Source organism: Typopeltis vanoorti, chromosome 12 (genome assembly GCF_054136105.1).
Source record: "Typopeltis vanoorti isolate ZY-2024b chromosome 12, IOZ_Tvanoo_1.0, whole genome shotgun sequence".
NCBI lineage: Eukaryota > Metazoa > Arthropoda > Arachnida > Uropygi > Thelyphonidae > Typopeltis > Typopeltis vanoorti.
The window spans coordinates 123011301-123030983 of NC_143560.1; the positions used below are offsets into that span (position 1 = coordinate 123011301).

A 19683-nucleotide genomic window follows, 5' to 3' on the forward strand; every position below is an offset into this window, starting at 1 on the left:
AATTATTAGATATATGAAGAGCCAAAGGCTTCAATTCGGCAACATATGACTTGTTTAAGTTAAGGGATATTACATCCCATATCGTTTCTTAGCCGAATATAGTAGAAAGTATATAAAGTTCAGAGATTCCAAGCGTAAGCAAATACCTGGATACTGCAGCAACTAACCCTAAAGGTAGTTCAAGCTGAGGCAACTCATATATAAGCTAATGGTTTACTCAGTTGCAATATGAGACATGAGTAAGTAAACATATGCTACATGAAGACATGTTTAGACTTGGCTGCTGTTTTACACTAATATTAAAATTTATGAAATATTGGAGTGATTAAGCCATCTGTTTACTTATATCACTTTGTGCTGTATTCATTCCATTAAATTTTAATATACATGATTCATGTCAGTTGGGTGCAAATGTCTCTGGAACTTTGAAGCTTAAACCAATGTTGGTGTACCATTCAGACACCACGTGCCTTCAAGAGTCTAAAAGCCATGCTGCCAGTCTATTGGAAATGGAACAAGAAAGCTTGGGTTACACAAGACATTTTTATAGTTTGGTACACAAATTATTTTTTTCCTACCATTCTTCGCTTCCGTAAAGAAAATGATTTACCAGCCAAGGCATTGCTTCTCTTGGATAATGCCCCTGGACATCCTCAAAACTTTGCTGAAGTAAGAACATCAGTGGATATATGTCAAGGTTGTTTACATGCCCCAAACACAACATCGCTTTTGCGACTGATGGATCAGGGGATTATATCCATCTTCAAAGCCTATTACCTCCGTATAACATTTATGGAAATGGTAAGAGTCTTGGACACTTCAGGAAAAACTATTAAAGACTATTGGCGGTCATTCAATGTTTTGAAGGGCATTAGCAACATCAAGGCAGATTGGAACGAAGTGTCAGCAAAGTGTTTAAAAGGAGCATGGCAAAAACTTCTTCCAGCATTTATGCACGACTTTGATGTCGGCTATTGAGATGTTCGAGGAAAACCACACGGGATTCATGTCCATGGCTTCAAAGTATTAAGTTTACTGCTGAGCTTGAAACGGATAATTCCTTGCTTTTTCTTGATGTTAAACTGACTCGCTCTTCTGGTAAACTCAAAATATCGATATATAGAAAGCCCACACATACCAACAGATATCTGCACGGTCAGTCCCATCATTTCCTTCCTCATAAGCTTGGAATAATTTCCACATTGGGACATAGAGCCCGTTCTCTTCTTGATGACCCAAATGAACTTCTTACAGAAATAAACCATCTGAAAACTTCTTTCGAAGTTAATAGATATTCCAAGAAAATCATTGAAAAATTCCTTCTTAATCCTCCTAGACATCACTCAGAAGAAACAAATAGATTCAAAGGCAATATATCTATTCCTTATATAAGTACTGTTTCACATAAATTTGCAAAAGTTCTAAGAAAATACAATATCAGAACATTGTTCACTCCACTTCCAAAGATCCATTTCTTAATTAGCCACCCAAAACCTTGTCATCATCAACTCAAATACCTTGGTGTATATAAAATATTGTGTGATTGTGATATTCCTTATTTTGGGCAGACAGACAAATCTGTCGAATTGCGTATGGAAGAACACATGAGGGACATTACTTACAAGAGACAGTGAGCGAGTACATAATCAAGTCATATCCTTTTCTCGGCTAATCCTAATGATAAAAACCAAAGTCACAAAGTCTGCTGGGAAAAATCTACTAACATCTTCCGTTGCAGTGACGAACTAGAGAGAAAAATCGTGGAATCTAGAGAAATCATCTTCAATCCTGTTCATCTAAATAACTTGAGCTACAACCTCCCAGATAGTCATTCAGCTGTAATCATGTACTGGCGTTCATGTGAGGCTGCAAGTGCGCACTCTCCCAACAATGCAACAAACGAAAGAACAGCTTCAAATACAACTACAACATTTTCGTGCTAATTATGTATAGAGACTGTCTATGTTGTTCATAGTCTTTTAACCTTCAATGTTTAGTGTTTTTTTTTTTCTTTTATAATGTCACCTGAAGAAGGCTGTTATAGGCCGAAACTGGTAGTGTTTTTATATTAAAATCTTTTTACTTAAATCTCGGTTCTAGTCATTCAATTTTTTCATATATATATATATATATATATATATATTATTTTACATGTGCTGAATGTTATTTAATTCACAATAATATCAACTGGACATGTTCCATTAAATCTTGTTTGTCTGGTGTTTATGGCAAATGTATTATAATTATCACATTTTAATATGGTTTATTTTTCATTTTTTGTAAGAGAAAGCCATACTTCGTTGGTAAAAAAAGTTTGTTAAATTATATTGTATTAATTAATTAATACAATATACGTTATACCCTTAGTATTAATTTGGTTTACCTACTCACTGATAAGACCTCAATAAAGATCGAAACTGGTCTGGGTAGTGACCTTCCACCATAATGTATAACATCATACATCTCCTAGGAGATGGGTTTTACATTATGGGAAATACTAAGAATAGTGATCACAACTTTCCCCAGCTTTGCAACGAGTTGCCCTAGTGTTGGACTACGTCCTTTGGCTTACGCTAGTATTTGTCGATACTTTTATAGTTTACTATATTCGGCATGAAACTTTGATTCCAATCTTTGAGTTTCTTATTCGGTTTTGAAACAATGTGGGATTTAATATCCCCTTAATTTAAATAATGTTACATCGCTGAAGTGAAGCCTATTGGCTCTTTATATTTAAGTAATATTGCATTAATTTGTGGAATAGCATAAATTAATTATGTAAAAGCCATATACAGCCATTTCTGCCCTCTGTTGTCTTCTCTTTTAGCAGTTAAGATTCTTTTAGAAGACAGAAATATAAAACTGATTATATTTGCAATCTAATAAAAAAAAAAATAAAAAATAGGTTGCACACAACTTTACCTTTCTTTTGACAGTTACCCAGATGGTAACTTCAAATTAGATAAATATGCTATTTTGCAAAACAAACATATTCCTTATTCCACATAAATAAAATTAAGATTTTCAGTACCTTTGTTTCTATATTGATACTCCAACATAATGAAAACAAAATACAAAGTTCTTTAATTCTATAAAAGCTTAACTAATAACTGGAAATCCTATTTTATCAGTACAAATACCAAAATTTGACTGCACAAAATCACCAGTCAAGACGTATTTATATATGATTTCTAAACATTAAATCGTATATAAATATCACTACTTAATGAGTAGTTAATATCATCAATAGCCTTTGGGAAACATGCCTGCAGTCAATACTAGGATACATATGGCAAGATCTTTCCTGATACAGTCATTCTTGAAGAAAGCCAGCAAAGACCCCTAATAGAAACAGTTCAGAAAAGTCAGCTGAGGTAGTTAAGACACCTTGCTCTAGAGACCAAAGTATGCTTTCTTTTCAAGACAGTTTAGGTTTCAATAAGTGTGAAGAAAGCCTCATACTAAGTGATGAAGTTCATTTACTCATCATATCTAAAGACATCCATGCTGCAGTGGGATTTGCACCCATGATTAACTGGTTGAGTGAATGACCTATCCATCCAGCCAAATAAGTCAACCAAGTGGATAGTATGCTAGCATCAAAACAACTGCAAACTTATCACATTCATACTGTAAATATGTAGATCTCAAGTTTTGATCTGGAAATCTAATCAATTATGCTTATATATAATCAATAGTGACCCAAATCATGATTATTAGCTTGCCAATGTATGGTTCTCAGGACTATGCTTTGTGGGGAAAAAACACATAGTTTCAGAGAGGGGATAAAACTGTCATTCCATACTGAGACCAGTAACTCACCCATAGTTAAAAATCTCTTACAAAAGTTTTTTCCCCATGTCCTAAACAAGATTCAAACTTGGATCTTTCCAACCAAAGGACAGAATGTTACATTATTCTTGCAACTACATGTGGAATGCTGTTGAGATAAAAGAGTTGTTTTCCAAAAATAGAGATGACTACTTAAAGGATAAACTTGCTGATAATTTAAAAAAAGCATAATGAAGTACTTACATTTGTTTAGACCATCAACAGATTTCATCAACTCCTCCTGATTCTTCAGAAGTTCTTCAGATAAGGCAGCTTCAGCAGCAGAAATCTGTTCCAGCAGTAAATTCTCTGTTTGTGCTAAAAAGTGACCCAAATCATGATTATTAGCAATGACCATTACTTACAATCAACTCTCACTGTAACAAATCCATAGGGATCACAAATATTTCATTATAGTGAAAAGTTTGATAGAGCAAATTTCCTTTAGCAGACAAATGATGCTGTGGGACTTTTCAGTGAATTCACTATAATGGTGTTTTCTAGAGTGAGAGCTGGCCTCACTTTCTGAGAGGGACAACTTTCTAAATCAACTCTCATGATAGTTAACACCATTATAGAAAACCTACTCACAGCAAGAATATTATTATTATTATGGAGTCTATGGCATCTGTACTCATTGCAGGAGGCCCTAAACATTATGACAAGCACTAAAAAGTATTTGAGCAACATTTATCATACTTTGCTTTGAACTCATTCATAGTCCACAGACCTGTTCTGTGGACTATGAATCATATTAGACCTGTTCTAAAAATCATATTAGTCATATTAGACCTGTTCTGAAAAATTTCCTATGTATTAATTCTGTAAAAACCCTTCAGTAATTTGTATATAACCCCCTTTTCCACCTGTCAAACAATTTCTATAAATCACAAATCTTTAACCTATCCTCAATAAGGTGCATTCCATAGATTTATCCATCTTGGTCACTTGCCTCTTGTCAAGTGACCAAGAAACCAAGGACAACAGATCTGTGCACAATAGTCAAGTGGGATCTTACCAAGGCCTATGAACCTGCTGTCTCTGCTCGTGAGGGTGTTCTTCAGTAACTTGTAATTTGATGAGCTATTTTAGCCACTTCTGCAATATGTTCTCTAAATTTCAACTCCCAATTTGCTAACACCCCCAAATCTCTGGCTTCGTCAATTTCCTGGAGTACAGTTCCATCAATATGGATATTACAGATGGTAATCTTTTTCATCCCAAAATGCATAACCTTACACTTTGCCACATTAAACTGACATCCATTCTCCTTTACCCATACTGACAGTCTACTTAAATCATCCTGCATTTTAAAGGATGATGTTTTAAAAGCATTCTATTAAATTATAGAGCAAAATTGCTTTACCCAATTTTGTATCATCTGCAAATCATTTCCTATATTGTTAATGTACAAATTAAATGGCAGCGGTCCAAGAAGTGAGCAATGTGGCACACCACTAGTCACTAGTTTTTCTACCGAACTCTACTCCTTAATACACTACTATCTCATATCTCTCTCCTCATAATGAAATATTTTAAAGGAAATTCATTATAACAAATTTTCCAATATTTCTTTGGTTCAGTGCATTTGCTATAGTGAAGGCTGATGGTACATGTATATAACAGATGAGAAAGGTGCCAACTATTAACTAATAAATAAATAAGTGAACATTTTATGTATAATTTTAAGACAGGTTTAAAAAGCAAAACATCAATTTAAACTGAATCTTATTATTATTCAGAGTAGAGATCTCACCCTGTTCTAACAATTTAGAACTAGCAATGATTTAATATAACAGTGTCCTTAATCCCTAAAAACAGGGAGGTCATAATCTTGAGATAACAAAGACAATGCTTGACTTTTACAATGAACTAGGCTAACACTTGAAAGTCTTACAATGCTCATGAAACTGATGCTTAGCCTGCTATCACAATCGGGATATATGCTGAACTTTAATGAAGCCAGTTACCGAACCAACCAAATCTTCAAGCCACACTTTTATGTTCATGGGTCGATTAGTATTAGATATCTGATTGGTTTCTTTATACAAGGCAACAAAACAGAATGACACAAACATGAGATCTGTAGAAGGTTTAGTTTTTTAGAATAAAAATACTTTATAATTAATTTACATATTAATAATATTTACCTGCAATTTGCTTACCATATCATATGAAATAATCAAAATTCATCTCAAGTTTCCCTCTTCACTTTTATGACAAGTGACAACTGAATGTCATTAGGTTTATCATTTAAACATAAAAAAAAATTACATTTTATAGTAGTTTCAAATTTCAGATTTCTTCTTTTCATTTCTTCTCAAAATTTAGCAGTTACATAATTTTGAACCTAGAGTTACCTGCATTCAAATATGCTTCCACATCTCATATTCAGTGACAAAATCTAAATTAATAACAGCTGCATGAAGTATTGCAATGGAACCATACCTAAAGGTATGTTCTTGACACATGTTCTGTCCATGGGATTTTCAGAGCTCTCCTATAGCACCACATTTCAAAGGCCATTATTTGTTGCCTTACTTTCTTCTTAAATATCCAGGTCTCACTTCCATATGTGAAAATTGGCTACACTAATGTTCTTATCATTCTTTTCTTTGTCTCGATACTCACAGAACTTCTAAGCAGATCTTTATTTTTCCAGAATGCATCTTTAGCTATGGCTGTTCTTATTTTTATTTCTTTATCTTGCTTTCCATCTGCAGTAAAGTAGGTGCCTAAATATTTGTATTCTGTTGTATGTTCAATTTTCATATTGTTTATGAATATTTCTGGCTTGGATCTGCTTTCTTTTGAAATTTTCATAAATTTGGTCTTTTTTGCATTTATATCTAATCCAAATTCTTTACCTTCTTCAGTTAGTAGACGCAGTAATTTGTTTAATTAAACAAATTAAGTTGATTAATTTGTTTCTGTTTTCTGTTATTAGAATGGTATCATCAGCATATCTACGATTGTTGTATTTTATACCATCGATACTAATTTCTATGTTTTGTTTTTCAATCTTTTTCATCACTGTCTCACTATAGTTATCAAATAGATTTGGTGAAAGGATACAACCTTGTCTAACTCCTCTTTTTATTTTCACTACAGAAGTCTCATTGTTAAACAACTACATTTTCTGTTTGGTGTAAATCATTTTTATAATCTTAAGTACATGATCTTCTATGTCTAATGTATCTAATATATTGAACATTTTATTATGTTTTACCTGATGATACTATGAAACATATGTAAATGTTCCTATTTCTTTCAAGTGATCTTTCTATTAGTATTTTTAGTTCCAGAATAGCATTAATGGTTACCATTCCTCTTCTGAAGCCTTTCTGTTGTTCACTCAATTCACCACTTATGGCTCTTTCAATTCGTTTGTTAACAATGGTTAAAATAATTTTAGATGCATGGGATATTAGGCTCACAGTTCTGTAATTCTCACAATTTTGTGCATTATGTTTCTTTGGAATTGGTATGCAGATAAATGTTGTAAAAACTTCAGGTAATTGTATTGTTTTATAGATGTCCTGAATGGATTCCACTAAATAGTTGTTATTATTGCCAGTCAAAGCTTTCAGCAGCTCATACAAATAAAAATAACTTCTAGCAAATTTAATAATTATTCTTTAATTATATTGAAGACTTGAATTTAAAAAAGGGATAGCTCTAAACATCTTTAAATATTATTATTAAAATAGCATGAAGTTTAAAAGATTAGTGACATGAAGCAAATGTTCAGAAAATCTTGTTAAATCAAAGTAGACATGATCAAGTTTCTATATCTACTGTTTGTAATTAATTAATTCACATTTTGTTTCTGAATATTCAATCAGGCTATATACTCCAACATATTCTATCACTCCAAAAATCTTAAAATCACCTGGGAAAAAAAAAAGTTGCAAACCATATCCTTAGGATTTGGAAAAATCTTCAGAGCTTCCATTTCCTACTGGTTTCTCCTTACATGCAGACATAAAAAGCAGTTATTTGCTTCCCTCCCCATTTCATCATAAGCAGGTATTTTTCTCAGCTTTCTTACTTAGCATAGAGGCAATGATAACAGAGAATGACTACTACATGAAAAGTTCATTATTAACTTGTAGATAACTTTCACTAATGAAATCATTTGGAGTTCATAGTTCATTTCAGTAGAAGTAATCTAAACTATTTTATTTGTAATAATTTCTTTTCTGATGTATGCTAAACACAAAATGTTTTAGTCACATTATACATGCTACTAATAGCATAATGATGTTCAATGGCATAGAATACATCGATTCTCATAGCAAGAAACTTGAAGTAACTTATGTTGTAATATGCCTTCATTATTCCATATTATTTTACATTTCATTTTCAACTATCAAAACTTCTGATATTTTTAATCTACTATTTCTCATTAACAAAATTCTGATTTGGCCAAAACACAAGAATTTGATAGGCAACAAAAAAAAAAAAAAAAAAAAAAAAAATCTGTTTTTAAGCAAAGATGTGACAATGCCTGAATAAATTTATATGCTGTTATATATATGTGCTGCCTTTGTTAAATGTCACAACAATGGCACTTGTTCTTTTCAAACAACTTCTGCATAGTTTCTGAGGATTAATATCTATGTTTTTCTTCCTGATGAAAACAAGCAAATGAGCCATCAAATCTTTTGATCTGCTGTTTGTATAATGTGAATAATATGTGAAGTTGTTGAGCATGTCTGTTGCACAACACAGATTTTTTTTTTTTTAAAGAAATTTTAAAATACCTGGATTATCTAGATACAATAAGATGTATAAGCCAGGATATTTAGAGGATATTGTGAAATAAAATCACTAAAATAAATAATGAATAAATCACCAAATCAGAATTATAGAAATAAAAATTGGACATTTAAGTATGATAATTTCATACTATGAAAGACAATTAGAAATTCACTTGTATCCTGCACTTGAGGAAAATCAGTGAATCCTGGTACTTAAATGCATAATTAATTTCATCACCACTTCTATAAATATGCTATCAAAACATATATACACGATACCATAACAATGCAATACAATTAAAAATTGTTTAATTGTATTGCATTGTCATGATCAGTATGACCAGTGGTGACTGACCAATATGATCAGTCACCACTCTTTAATCTTCCAAGACAATTTTCGAATTGTATTGATTAAATATATCCCTTTCCTTGACCTTATTCTCTGTTTGTAAAATTCTGTTTTGTTAATCTTTTATTTCCCAATATTTTTAAATGACAAGAAATCACATCAGTCCTGCTTGCATGTTCATGAAAATCACAAGTCCCTTGTTAATGTTTTTACTTTTAAGATGGTTATATCCATTACTGCTTATCTCCACCCCCCCCCCCCCCCAATCTCATAAAAATTATATCTTTGGTCAACTCTAAAATCCATATACTAAAAACTTTCACATTAGATAATGGGAAAATAAACTTATTCAATCATAATCTCCAATATTAAGACATGATTATTCAAACTGTGTGAATCCCCATCCAGAAGTAATAGAAAGAAGATTAAATAAAAAATATCAATGTGTTTTGGCTTGTATGTCAACTGATTGTACCAAAATTATGAGAATAATTTTACACTTCCTATATTATGAGAATAATAATGAGCATTTAAAACTGTGTGAAACAAAAGTATTCAATGCTTTAAAAAGTATAAATGTTATGAATTAAATCCACACTGAAGGGATCTTTAGTATTAAACAAGAACATTAATACCTTGAGAAACATGGACAGATGAAGGCGATTCAGTTATTCCAGAAAGAATTTCTACCATTACTCTGTCTCCATGACAAAGGGAAAGCACCTGGGATTCATTTCCTGACTGTGGTGGCTGAAGCACCTGAGGTGGAAATCCAAATTTTATTCTCTGATTAGATGAAGGAATATGGAAATTTTCTTCTATCCAACTCTGTAATTTTTGATAAGTAAGGCCACTGGATTCGAGGTGAAGTTGGGCCTAAAATGAAAAAGCATCATATACAGAAACTATACACATTTTTCCTAATTATAGGATAAAGGTTATTTTAAACTGGAGGTCTGAAGTTGGTTAAAAAGTTTCGTTACTATTCTCAAGAACAGGTTCCCAGATTATCAAGTCCTGAAACCTGTATTAAATGTACTATAGGTTATCAATTTTTTGTGCACGGGATGCACATTACAAAGAAAACATCCTCTGGATGTTTTCTTTGTAATGTGCATCCCGTAATAGGATTAACTGGACTATCCTAAAACAGTAATTTAGTTCATACAAAGACAATTTACTAGGCCATGACAGGTTATTATGATTAACATATTAAGAAGATGAGATATGCATACACAAAGTTACTACAAATGATTTTTATATCTGAAAACATAACATGTGCCTGATGGTGAATGTTGGAGTTATGCAAATCTTGGAGCAGATGCATTAGCAATTTTTTTAAATAAATGTTTCATGGTATAATAATTATTTATAAAAATCTCATATATAAATATATAATTATCAAATTAAATATTAAGCTGTCAAAGTTTTCATAACATCCAGTGAGGGAAAAATGCATTTCTGAAAGAAAACAAAACATGTTTTTATTACCACATTTATATGAAACTGAGACTGCCCTTAATTCTTTAGGTTTAGTTTTTTAGGATAAAAATACTTTATAATTAATTTATATATTAATAATATTTAGCTGCAATTTGCTTACCATATCATATGAAATAATCAAAATTCACATCTCAAGTTTTCCTGCTCACTTTTATGACAAGTGACAACTGGATGGCTTTGCTATTATCTTTTTTCTCCATTAGTAATTAATTTCTTAATATTATCCTTTCATTTTTAATGTTAATTTTTTAATATATATTGCAGTTAACTGTTACATATTAAAAAGATGAATATAAAATACAGGTAGTTGTGAGTCAATCCATTGATAAGAATAAGACTGTCTTTCATTATTTTAGAATCTTGTCAGAGGATATAAGAATTAAAACCTTACTGTAAAGCATGTGACCAAATTCCACAGAAAAATTCATATATTCTGAATTGTAATGATCCTCACATAAGATAATGAATGAGAATATTTTATAATAACAAGCTTTACTACAAAATCAATTATATCTAAGTTTTCAGAACTCTATAAGATGAGATGGAGAAATTATATTAAAGAAACTGCAATACAAATTAGTGAGGCCTTAACATCTACATTATTCTAGAAAATTCAAAGTATGAAAAAATAAAAAAAGAGCCAAGCTCCAAAGGAGTAGAAAGAGGACAAAAAAACTGTTAAGCTTCATCAAACAAATAAAGGCTTTCAATTATTGGAAAATTTGTGTGTCTAGAGTTGTGGTTAAAGTGTTGGAGAGCTTAGTGAAGAAAAGATCTAAAACTTGGTTGACATCCTCTTTCATGGAAAGTATGAGTTTGCTAAAGGAAGATTGTGTTTCAGCAGTCTATTTATTCCAACAAGGTGACAAATGTATTGGAGATGTATACAAAGTAGTGTGTAGTGTGTGTGTGTGTATGTATGTGTATATATATATGTGTGTGTATATATATATATATATATATATATATACAGGGTGTTCGGGATAAATTTGACATATTTATAATTAATTATATTTTTCCGTAAGTTACATGTATTAACACACACTTCTCTTCATTTAAAAGTTTGGACCCTTCTTCATTCATATACAAGATGTCAGAAAGGATGGATAGCTGGAACCCACCTGAATCATGGAAGAGAATAACTTGTATCATGATGATTCGTGCCCGCCATCAAAATAAGGATATTACGACTGCTGCCCAATGCTCCCTGAATACAGTAAAAACAATCAGGCATGAACTAGAGACTTGCAATGGTGACTACGAGGATGTAGCAAGAAGAAAGATCCCTAGCAGACGATCTGATTGCGTTCGTACAGCAGAATTCCTCGCAAATCTGCAGGAACAGGTGTTGAAGAACCCTGACATTGGAATTCGGGCTTTGTTCGTGGAGTTGCTAACTGTAGTCAAGCCCTGGATAACAAGGGTAGCCAATGGTAGGCCGTATGTATGGCAGCAGGATTCGGCCCCTTGCCACACCTCTGGGAAAAGTCAAAAATGGTTGTCTGAAAATTTCTACGACTTCACCAGTCCAAATGTTTGGCCTCCAAACTCCCCAGACCTTAACCCCATGGATTATTTTGTATGGGGCGCAGTTGAAAAAGACACCAATCGCACTTCCAGTAATACAAAAGCCCAGTTAATGGATAAAATTAAAACAGTTTTTGCGGCCCTTCCCAGGAAGACTGTAGCATCAGCTTGTTCGAGGTTCCGAAGCAGAATTGAAGCTGTGATCGATGCTAATGGTGGTTATTTTGAGTAAATCTTGTTGATAGTATTGTAATTAACTCTGCCTGTAATGTTTTTTTGTCAATTCATTAAATTTAATAGATACAAAGAAGATTTTCTTTTTCCTTACGAAACTGTCAAATTTATCCCGAACACCCTGTATATATAGAGAGAGAGAGAGAGATTTTACAAAGGCCAGGTTGGTAATTTGGAACACACAGGGTTGGATAACAGATTGGTGTGTTTGATTGGAGATTGGCTGTCTGAAAAGGTATCAGTTCTGAATGAAGGAACAATATCCTGAAAGAGGAAAGTCACTAGTGCTGTGCCCCAAGGATTTGTTTAAGGTTGTTGCTGTTGAATTTTTTTTCTTTTTTTCTTTTAATGATATCAGGAAAGGATTGAATGGAGAATGCAGTTATCTACAGATGGTGCAAAGTTGTAAAGAATCATTAGGATAGAGCATATGTGGCTCAGCAAGAGAACTTGAATAGACTGGATGAGAGGGATTTCCAGTTCAAGTTGCAAAGTATAAGGTTTTAAAATTTAGGAAGCAAAGATGGGATGCTGAGCATCTTCAAGGAGGAGATAAGGGATATGGGGTAACAGTGGATAAAGAGTTAAAGTTTTTTTAGGGGAAGCAATGCTAAAACTTTGAGGACAACATAGCGCATTATAGCATTGATGCAGAGAACACCAACACGCTGGTTCCACAACCTCCTTATTTCTTGATCAGGCCACACATGGATTATTGTGCATAGATTTAGGTCACCTGGTTTTCAGAAGGACGAGGAGATACTGCAGACGATCCAGAGATGATTGACTAAGGTGGTTTGGCTTCTGGAATATCAAAAGTATGAAGAAAGATTGAAGAAATGCAATTTGCAAAATCTAGTGAATAAGAGGAGGAAGATATGATTAAGGGATTATACTAGCAAATTAATGTGGAAGGTTTTCATAGAATGAAAGGAGACATGGGGAGAACAAGAGGTCACACCTACAAGTGAATAAGGTGGATCTGAGCAGGAAGATGAGAAGTAGGTTTTTTGCATGGCAAGTACTGGATCATTGAAATGTGTTATCTAAGAGTGTGCCAAGTGCAGAGATGAAAAATTCTCCTGCAATGGATCTTTTGACTCTACAGAGATCTGATAATATCTGCTATGAAAATTCGCAGCAAATATATTCTAACAATGATTCGATGTACATATTTGGACAGGGAAATAACCAAAAGTACATAACAGATTACTTTTATACCACCATACTTCAGCATTTCTGGTCGAATATCATCTACTCCTGCTGCCTTTCCACATTTCAAGCCTTTGATGGCTTTTTCTACTTCAAGTATGGATATGTATTCCTGACTGTATGCCTGTTGAGTGTTTTTTTACCACTGCTTGTTTCATTTAGCAATTTTTCGAAGTAATTACTCTATACTTCAAGGATATCTTTTTCTCCCATTTTCATGTCACCTTTATCATCTCTAACTCCTTTTACAGTACTCTTTCCTTCATTTCTAAGCTTCTTCAACAACCTCCAGAATATCTTACCACCTTCTTGATATTTATTTTCTATGTTCTTGCCAAAGTCCTCCCATGACTTTTGTTTAGCTAGTTTTACACAGTGTTTCGGTTTCTTACATTTGTCTCTGTATTCTCTAAGAGCAAAAGCTGACTTATTTGCCAGGAACTTTTGACATGCTTTCTCCTCTGCTTAATAATAATTTCTACCCATGCATCTCCATGGAATGCATCAAATTCATTGTGACAAACCACACTAACCAATGTTCGCAGAATGCTTAACATGAAGCACTAGAAGTGAATGTATTTCAAATACTAAGTGCTAGATATCAGTAAGGCTGGGGAAATAGATGGGATTTCATCACTTTTAAGGGAATGTTCTGTGGAATTTTCTATACCATTAACTTGGCTATTTAATGAAAGTCTTGCTATGGGGAAAGTTCCTGGGGAGTAGAGAGCAAGAGAGGATAAGATAGTGATATCTCCATTTTACCATATTATGACAATGTATAAGGGTGGTGGTAGTAGAATGGAGGTACAAAACCGTAGACAGTTTATATTTTGTCTGTGGTTGTTAAAAATCTGGACAAATTGGTAAGAACTTATATACCAAGCTGGGTAAATGAGAGCAATACTATTTATGCAGAAATGGCAGTTGCTCCTTCTGGTCCCTTGCCAATGCCAGTGGATGCAGCTTTTGCACATCCAGGTTTCCACCACTACAACATCAGGGTGGTACTGTAAGTCACCTAAAGAAAAGGCTGACTTACTGGCATCACTCTTCTCTTCCAATTCCCACACTGATGTGGGCAAAGCTCCATCCACTTTACCAAGAACTGCTCTCTCCCTTGTCACCAATAGTCTCGGCAGATTATTCTCAGTAGTAATTTTGTAACATGGCTTGTTAAACTTATTAGTTTATATTCTGAACACTCAAAAGTTCTTGGAATTTTGGGAATAGTGACAAAAATGGATTTCCTTAGATCATCAGGGATGTATCCTGTATCATAGATGTTATTAAAAATACCCTTTAGGTCATTAATTGTGTTTTTATTTAATTTCTTTAAAAATTCGATAGGGACCTGATCAGGGCCTGGTGTTTTACCTGTTTTCATTTGACTTAGAGCATATTCTGTTTTTCTTCATATGTAATTGGTTCACCATCCATATTTTGTATATCTGGTGCATCTGTGCGATCAGAGTCAAGCAGTTTTTTTCATATTCTTTCCATCTTTTTAAGATATCTTCTGTCTCCAGTAGCATTTTTCCATTTTGATCTTTTTTTTGTGGTTGAAATTTTATGAAAGTTTGTGGTTGAAAATTTTCTTTTTATTTGTCAGAGCTTGGATTGACTTATGCATTTCTTTACTATTGTATTGGTTGTCCAATTCCTCTATAACCATCTATATATTTTGCTCACTAAAATATAATAAGCAACATTAAGGAAGAAGGACTAGTTACAACATTCAAATTATGAAACGCAACAATGAGTCACATAGCATAAGTATATGTATACTGGTTTTTCAGTCATAGATTCAAGGTAAAAAAAAAATTACTTCCCAAAACTTAGGAATGCAATCTGGTTGTTTAAGATTAGAGTAATAACTCAGTGTTTCAGGTTTCAAGGGATACACAGTTGAATTTAAATTCTACTGTAGTGAAAAGTCTTGGTTTGATTCCAGTTAACTCTTTGTATCCATGACATGAGAAGCAATGGAGGAACCCTCTGATTCTGAAAGTCTTAAGTGGTCTTTGTGTTCTTCGATTCTAATCTTAGCAGAACAGCAAATCTGTCCAAGTAGCAAGTTTACAGGAACAGAGCACTTTTAAAAATAGCACATGTAAGGATAAAGGTGCCAATTTTGGTAGATGGTAGGAACAAAAATAAATTCCATGTGAAAGTAGCATATCAACTGTATATGTGAAGATTCATGCTATTCATTCAGAAGTCCCTTTAAGGAATGGCATGGAAATCTGTTTAGATCATCAGATTGTAGTCTGGCTATGATGATACTAATTTATCTATGTATAGTGGTTTCATTACACCCATACATTAATGTGGATCTTATTTTATTGAATTCTTCTAATAGAAGGGAATCCAAAAAACAAGTTGTACAAGTTGTGTAATGCTGGATGTATCTGCCAGTGAAGGAAGGTCTCCTGTAAGTGGAAAATTCGGTGTTGTCTGTAGAGTTACAGATTATTAAGGCAAATAGAAAGGGAAGATTGTTGTTAGACTAGCATTCAATAGTGAACTTGATGCAGGTGTATAAGGAGTTTATTTTGCCCAAAAATTGAGGTAATTCTGCTTCAGAATGGACTGCAAAAATACCATTAGCAAAATATAGCCAGATACAAGATAGAGGAAAAATGGTGTTAAAAAGTTGTTTTTCCAGATGTGCCATGAAGTGATCAGCCAAAGCTGGTGAAACAAGGCTGCTCATTAGCTGTTCCTTCTACTCACTTGTATAATTTATTCTTCCATGTGAAGTATTCTGTAATGATGGTAAATTTAAACAAGTTAATGTTCTCATGGAAATTATCATTGTCCAACAAATGAAGAGTTTTAATTTTCTATTCGAAGTGTATACTGGTTTTGATATAAGAGCTGGTTTAGCCCGTGAGGTTTCAAAGAAGATTTGAAAGATATTTAACTAAATCATAAGTTCGAGAACCAAATGCAATCAACTTTGAACCTTAACAGATAACTAGCTCTATGTACTTTGGGTAAGTCACATATACATTAGGGATAACATGATGAATTGGCAATTTTTTAATAGCATTAGCATCTAAGGAAAATGTATTTGGGGATTTGATTCCAGTTAAATTTGATCATCCATTCCTTGGAATGTGTGAAACCGTAAGTGATTGCTCAAATCTTAATCAAATAGACTGCATGTCTATCTCAAAGTTCTGGGAAATAATATTAAAATAAAATTTAAAAAACTAACTTTGAATTACAGAACTATTCAGATTTCTCCTGTTCCATCAGCAGTGAGTATAATATAAAACATACAATCAATCCATACAACTCATTCTGGCATTTCATAATTTGAATGTTGTAACTAGTCTTTTACATTCTACCTGAATGACGCTCGTGTTCTAGTGAGCAAAATACATGAGTTGCTATTAAATTTTAATTTCCTTTACATGTGTTAACTGTTCTATAATATATTACTATATTTATTTATTATTGATCTTCCCAATTTGTCATCATTGGCAAACAAGTGGATATTATCCCAGTTGTTCGTACATAGAAAACAAATGACAGAGATCAGCAGTATGCATTAATGCTTCAATTTGTGTATTTCTGAAATTAGTGAAATCTTTTAGAAAGTAAGAAGAAATAGCCAACAAGTAAAATTTGCATTATGAAATTTCTTTGCATAAAATAATACACAAATGGCAAACATAGACAATACATATGATTCTAATGCTTGCTTTAGGAAGAATAAACATCAAAATCACATAACTAAGCAACCACATACATACTATTGTATAGCTACGGCACATATGATTATAGAATTTGTGTATAAAATGTATGCAGAATTGGTGGATCTGTGGTCTCCGTTTGACGGAAAGAAGGATTCGTACAATGCTGATGGACTGCATCTAAATGGTTTTGGTGTTAGGTGTATGGAGAGAGCTTTGTTCACTGAGCATGCTGAAGTCCAAATTCAGGGAAATTTAAGCAATTAGGGTGGAAGCAAGTGAGTTTGTGTGAAGGCACCAAATGAAGCAAGTGAGTTTGAGAATGACCAAGTGAGGAATCTAGTCTCTCAAGCAAAAATATTGAATAGGGTATTCAATTCAGAAAGTAAAGGTGGGTAGGAAACTAAAGGGATGCTGCGGTTTCTATATACTAATGCCAGAAGTATCAGGAACAAGAGGAAGGAGTTTTTGGCATTGGTTAATGCAACCTCACGAAATGTTATAGCCATTAGTGAGACTTGGCTAACAGCAGATGATGTAGTTGCAGGGATTGAATGGGAAAAGTTTAGTATTTTCAGTGAAGATAGGATTGGCAGAGGAGTATTGCTGATGATAGCAGATCAATTGCAGCCAAAATGAACAGGAGACAGGTGGGAGTGTGGCTGTTCATTTGAAGCAATCTGGTATGAGATTAAGGTCAGGGAGTTCCACACATGATCTGGAAGACATGCACTGCAAAATTAGTACAATGAGTATAGGTCAGTCGAATGATTATTTTGGGGGACTTCAACTATGGAGATATAGACTGGAAGGAAGAAAGATTACATGGCAAGAAGGAAATAGAATTTATGCATCTGCTGAGAGATAATTACTTAAAGCAGTACATGATGGAGAGGACAAGGAGTGGGAGAGTATTGGACCTAGTCATAGGATCAGAAGAGCTATCCATAACCAAGGTGACAACATTGCCTTCGATTGGCAAAAGTGACCATGCAGTTTTGACTTGGGAGATTGTAAAACATGAGGAATATTCAAGAAGGGATATTTCTGGAATGTGTGAAATGCTTAGGAAGAAGTAAATCTGTACCATGGCATAAAGCGCTGCAGGGTAAGGATGCTAGTAGTGCATGGGATATAGTTAAGGATCATCTAGAAGAAGCAGAATTAAATTGTATACCTAGGGCAAGGAGGGCTAATCGGGTAGGAGTTAGATGGATGAGTAATATCATTAAGCACGAGTTGCAGAAGAAGAAAATGCTCAGACAAGAAAGGTGACCAACATGGCAAGGAAGACTAAATCAGTTTATGAGAAGAATCTAGCCGAGCAGGCCAAAGAAAATCCCAGAGTTCTTTCATTATGTGGCAAGTAAGAGGAAGAATGACTATGGAAGATTAACCTTAATGAGTGATGAGGGTCACGAGGAGACAGAAGCAGATAAAATAGTTGAGTTACTGAACGACCACTTTACAAGGATATATCATCCTAGTGAGGTTACTGCTTTAATCTATATGACAGACACCAATGTGGGAACAGAGGTGGATGAATTCTTAGGATATTGCAGAATCTCAAGATAAATACAATAAATATTATTATTATTACTTAACACCTCCAGGGAATTCAAAGACTCATCGAAGGAGGGCACCCACTCCACAACTCTCCGTCTCTACCAATTTCAACTACCTTAATCATCTACACCAGCGCCATCTGCCACCACCCACCATCCCTAGTATTTTCACAGACAATCACAAATATCCATGCCCAAGGTGGGATTCGAACCTGCAACCTTTTGGCTGGAGAGCGGATACACTAACCACTTGGCCAACCAGGCCAGCTAACTTAAGACTACTATTCTTTTAGGGTTTTGCGAGAATGTACAAGGGAACTGGCAATGCTTCTGACTAGGCTGTTTAATTTACGTCTCAGCTCTGGTAGAGTTCTAAGGGAGCAGAAAGAGAGTAAAATAAATCCTTTGAATAAGATAGATTCTAAAACTGCAGTAGCAAATTATAGACCAACCAGTATCTCGGGCATGGTGATAAAAGTACTAGAAAAATTAGTAAAAAAGAGAATTCAAGAATGAGTAGATAAAAATATGACACTGTATGAGGGTCAACATAGCTTTGTGAAGGGTCAGTCATGCCTTATTATAAAAAGTTAGTAATTTACTAACTTTTTAAGAATTATTAACATGTTAGCACAAGAAGATTATTTAATATATTGCCAGATATTTCAGTTTGAAAATAGCAAACTATCAGTAACTTGACAGGAAACAGTCTTTTACAAGGTAGAATACAAACAATTGATCATTCAAAATTAGAACGAGCTGCGTGATGTTACATCGCTAATCACGATATCATTTCACTGAAGAAATGTAAACATAAGAGTGCAGAAATAAATTATATGTATAAGTTCTATTATGTCATACAAAAAACTTAATTTATAAAATCATATTTAAGATATCATTAGATATTATTTGTATGACATTGTGAACTTATACATGTAATTTATTTCTGCACTCTTGTGTTTACATTTCTTCAGTGAAATGATATCGTGATTAGC

The 19683-nt window shown here is 33.6% G+C and overlaps 1 protein-coding gene across 1 annotated transcript in view; it reads right to left on the minus strand.

Moving 5' to 3' along the window:
• Window positions 1-19683, minus strand: part of LOC150101198 (deubiquitinating protein VCPIP1-like) — a 331399-nt gene that overhangs the window by 50677 nt on the left and 261039 nt on the right. The window contains exons 13-14 of the mRNA XM_090402113.1: window positions 9579-9819; window positions 4036-4149 (exon numbers count right to left, since the gene is read on the minus strand). Of these exons, the coding sequence (XP_090258239.1) occupies window positions 4036-4149; window positions 9579-9819 (355 nt within the window). The remainder of the gene's footprint in view (window positions 1-4035; window positions 4150-9578; window positions 9820-19683) is intronic.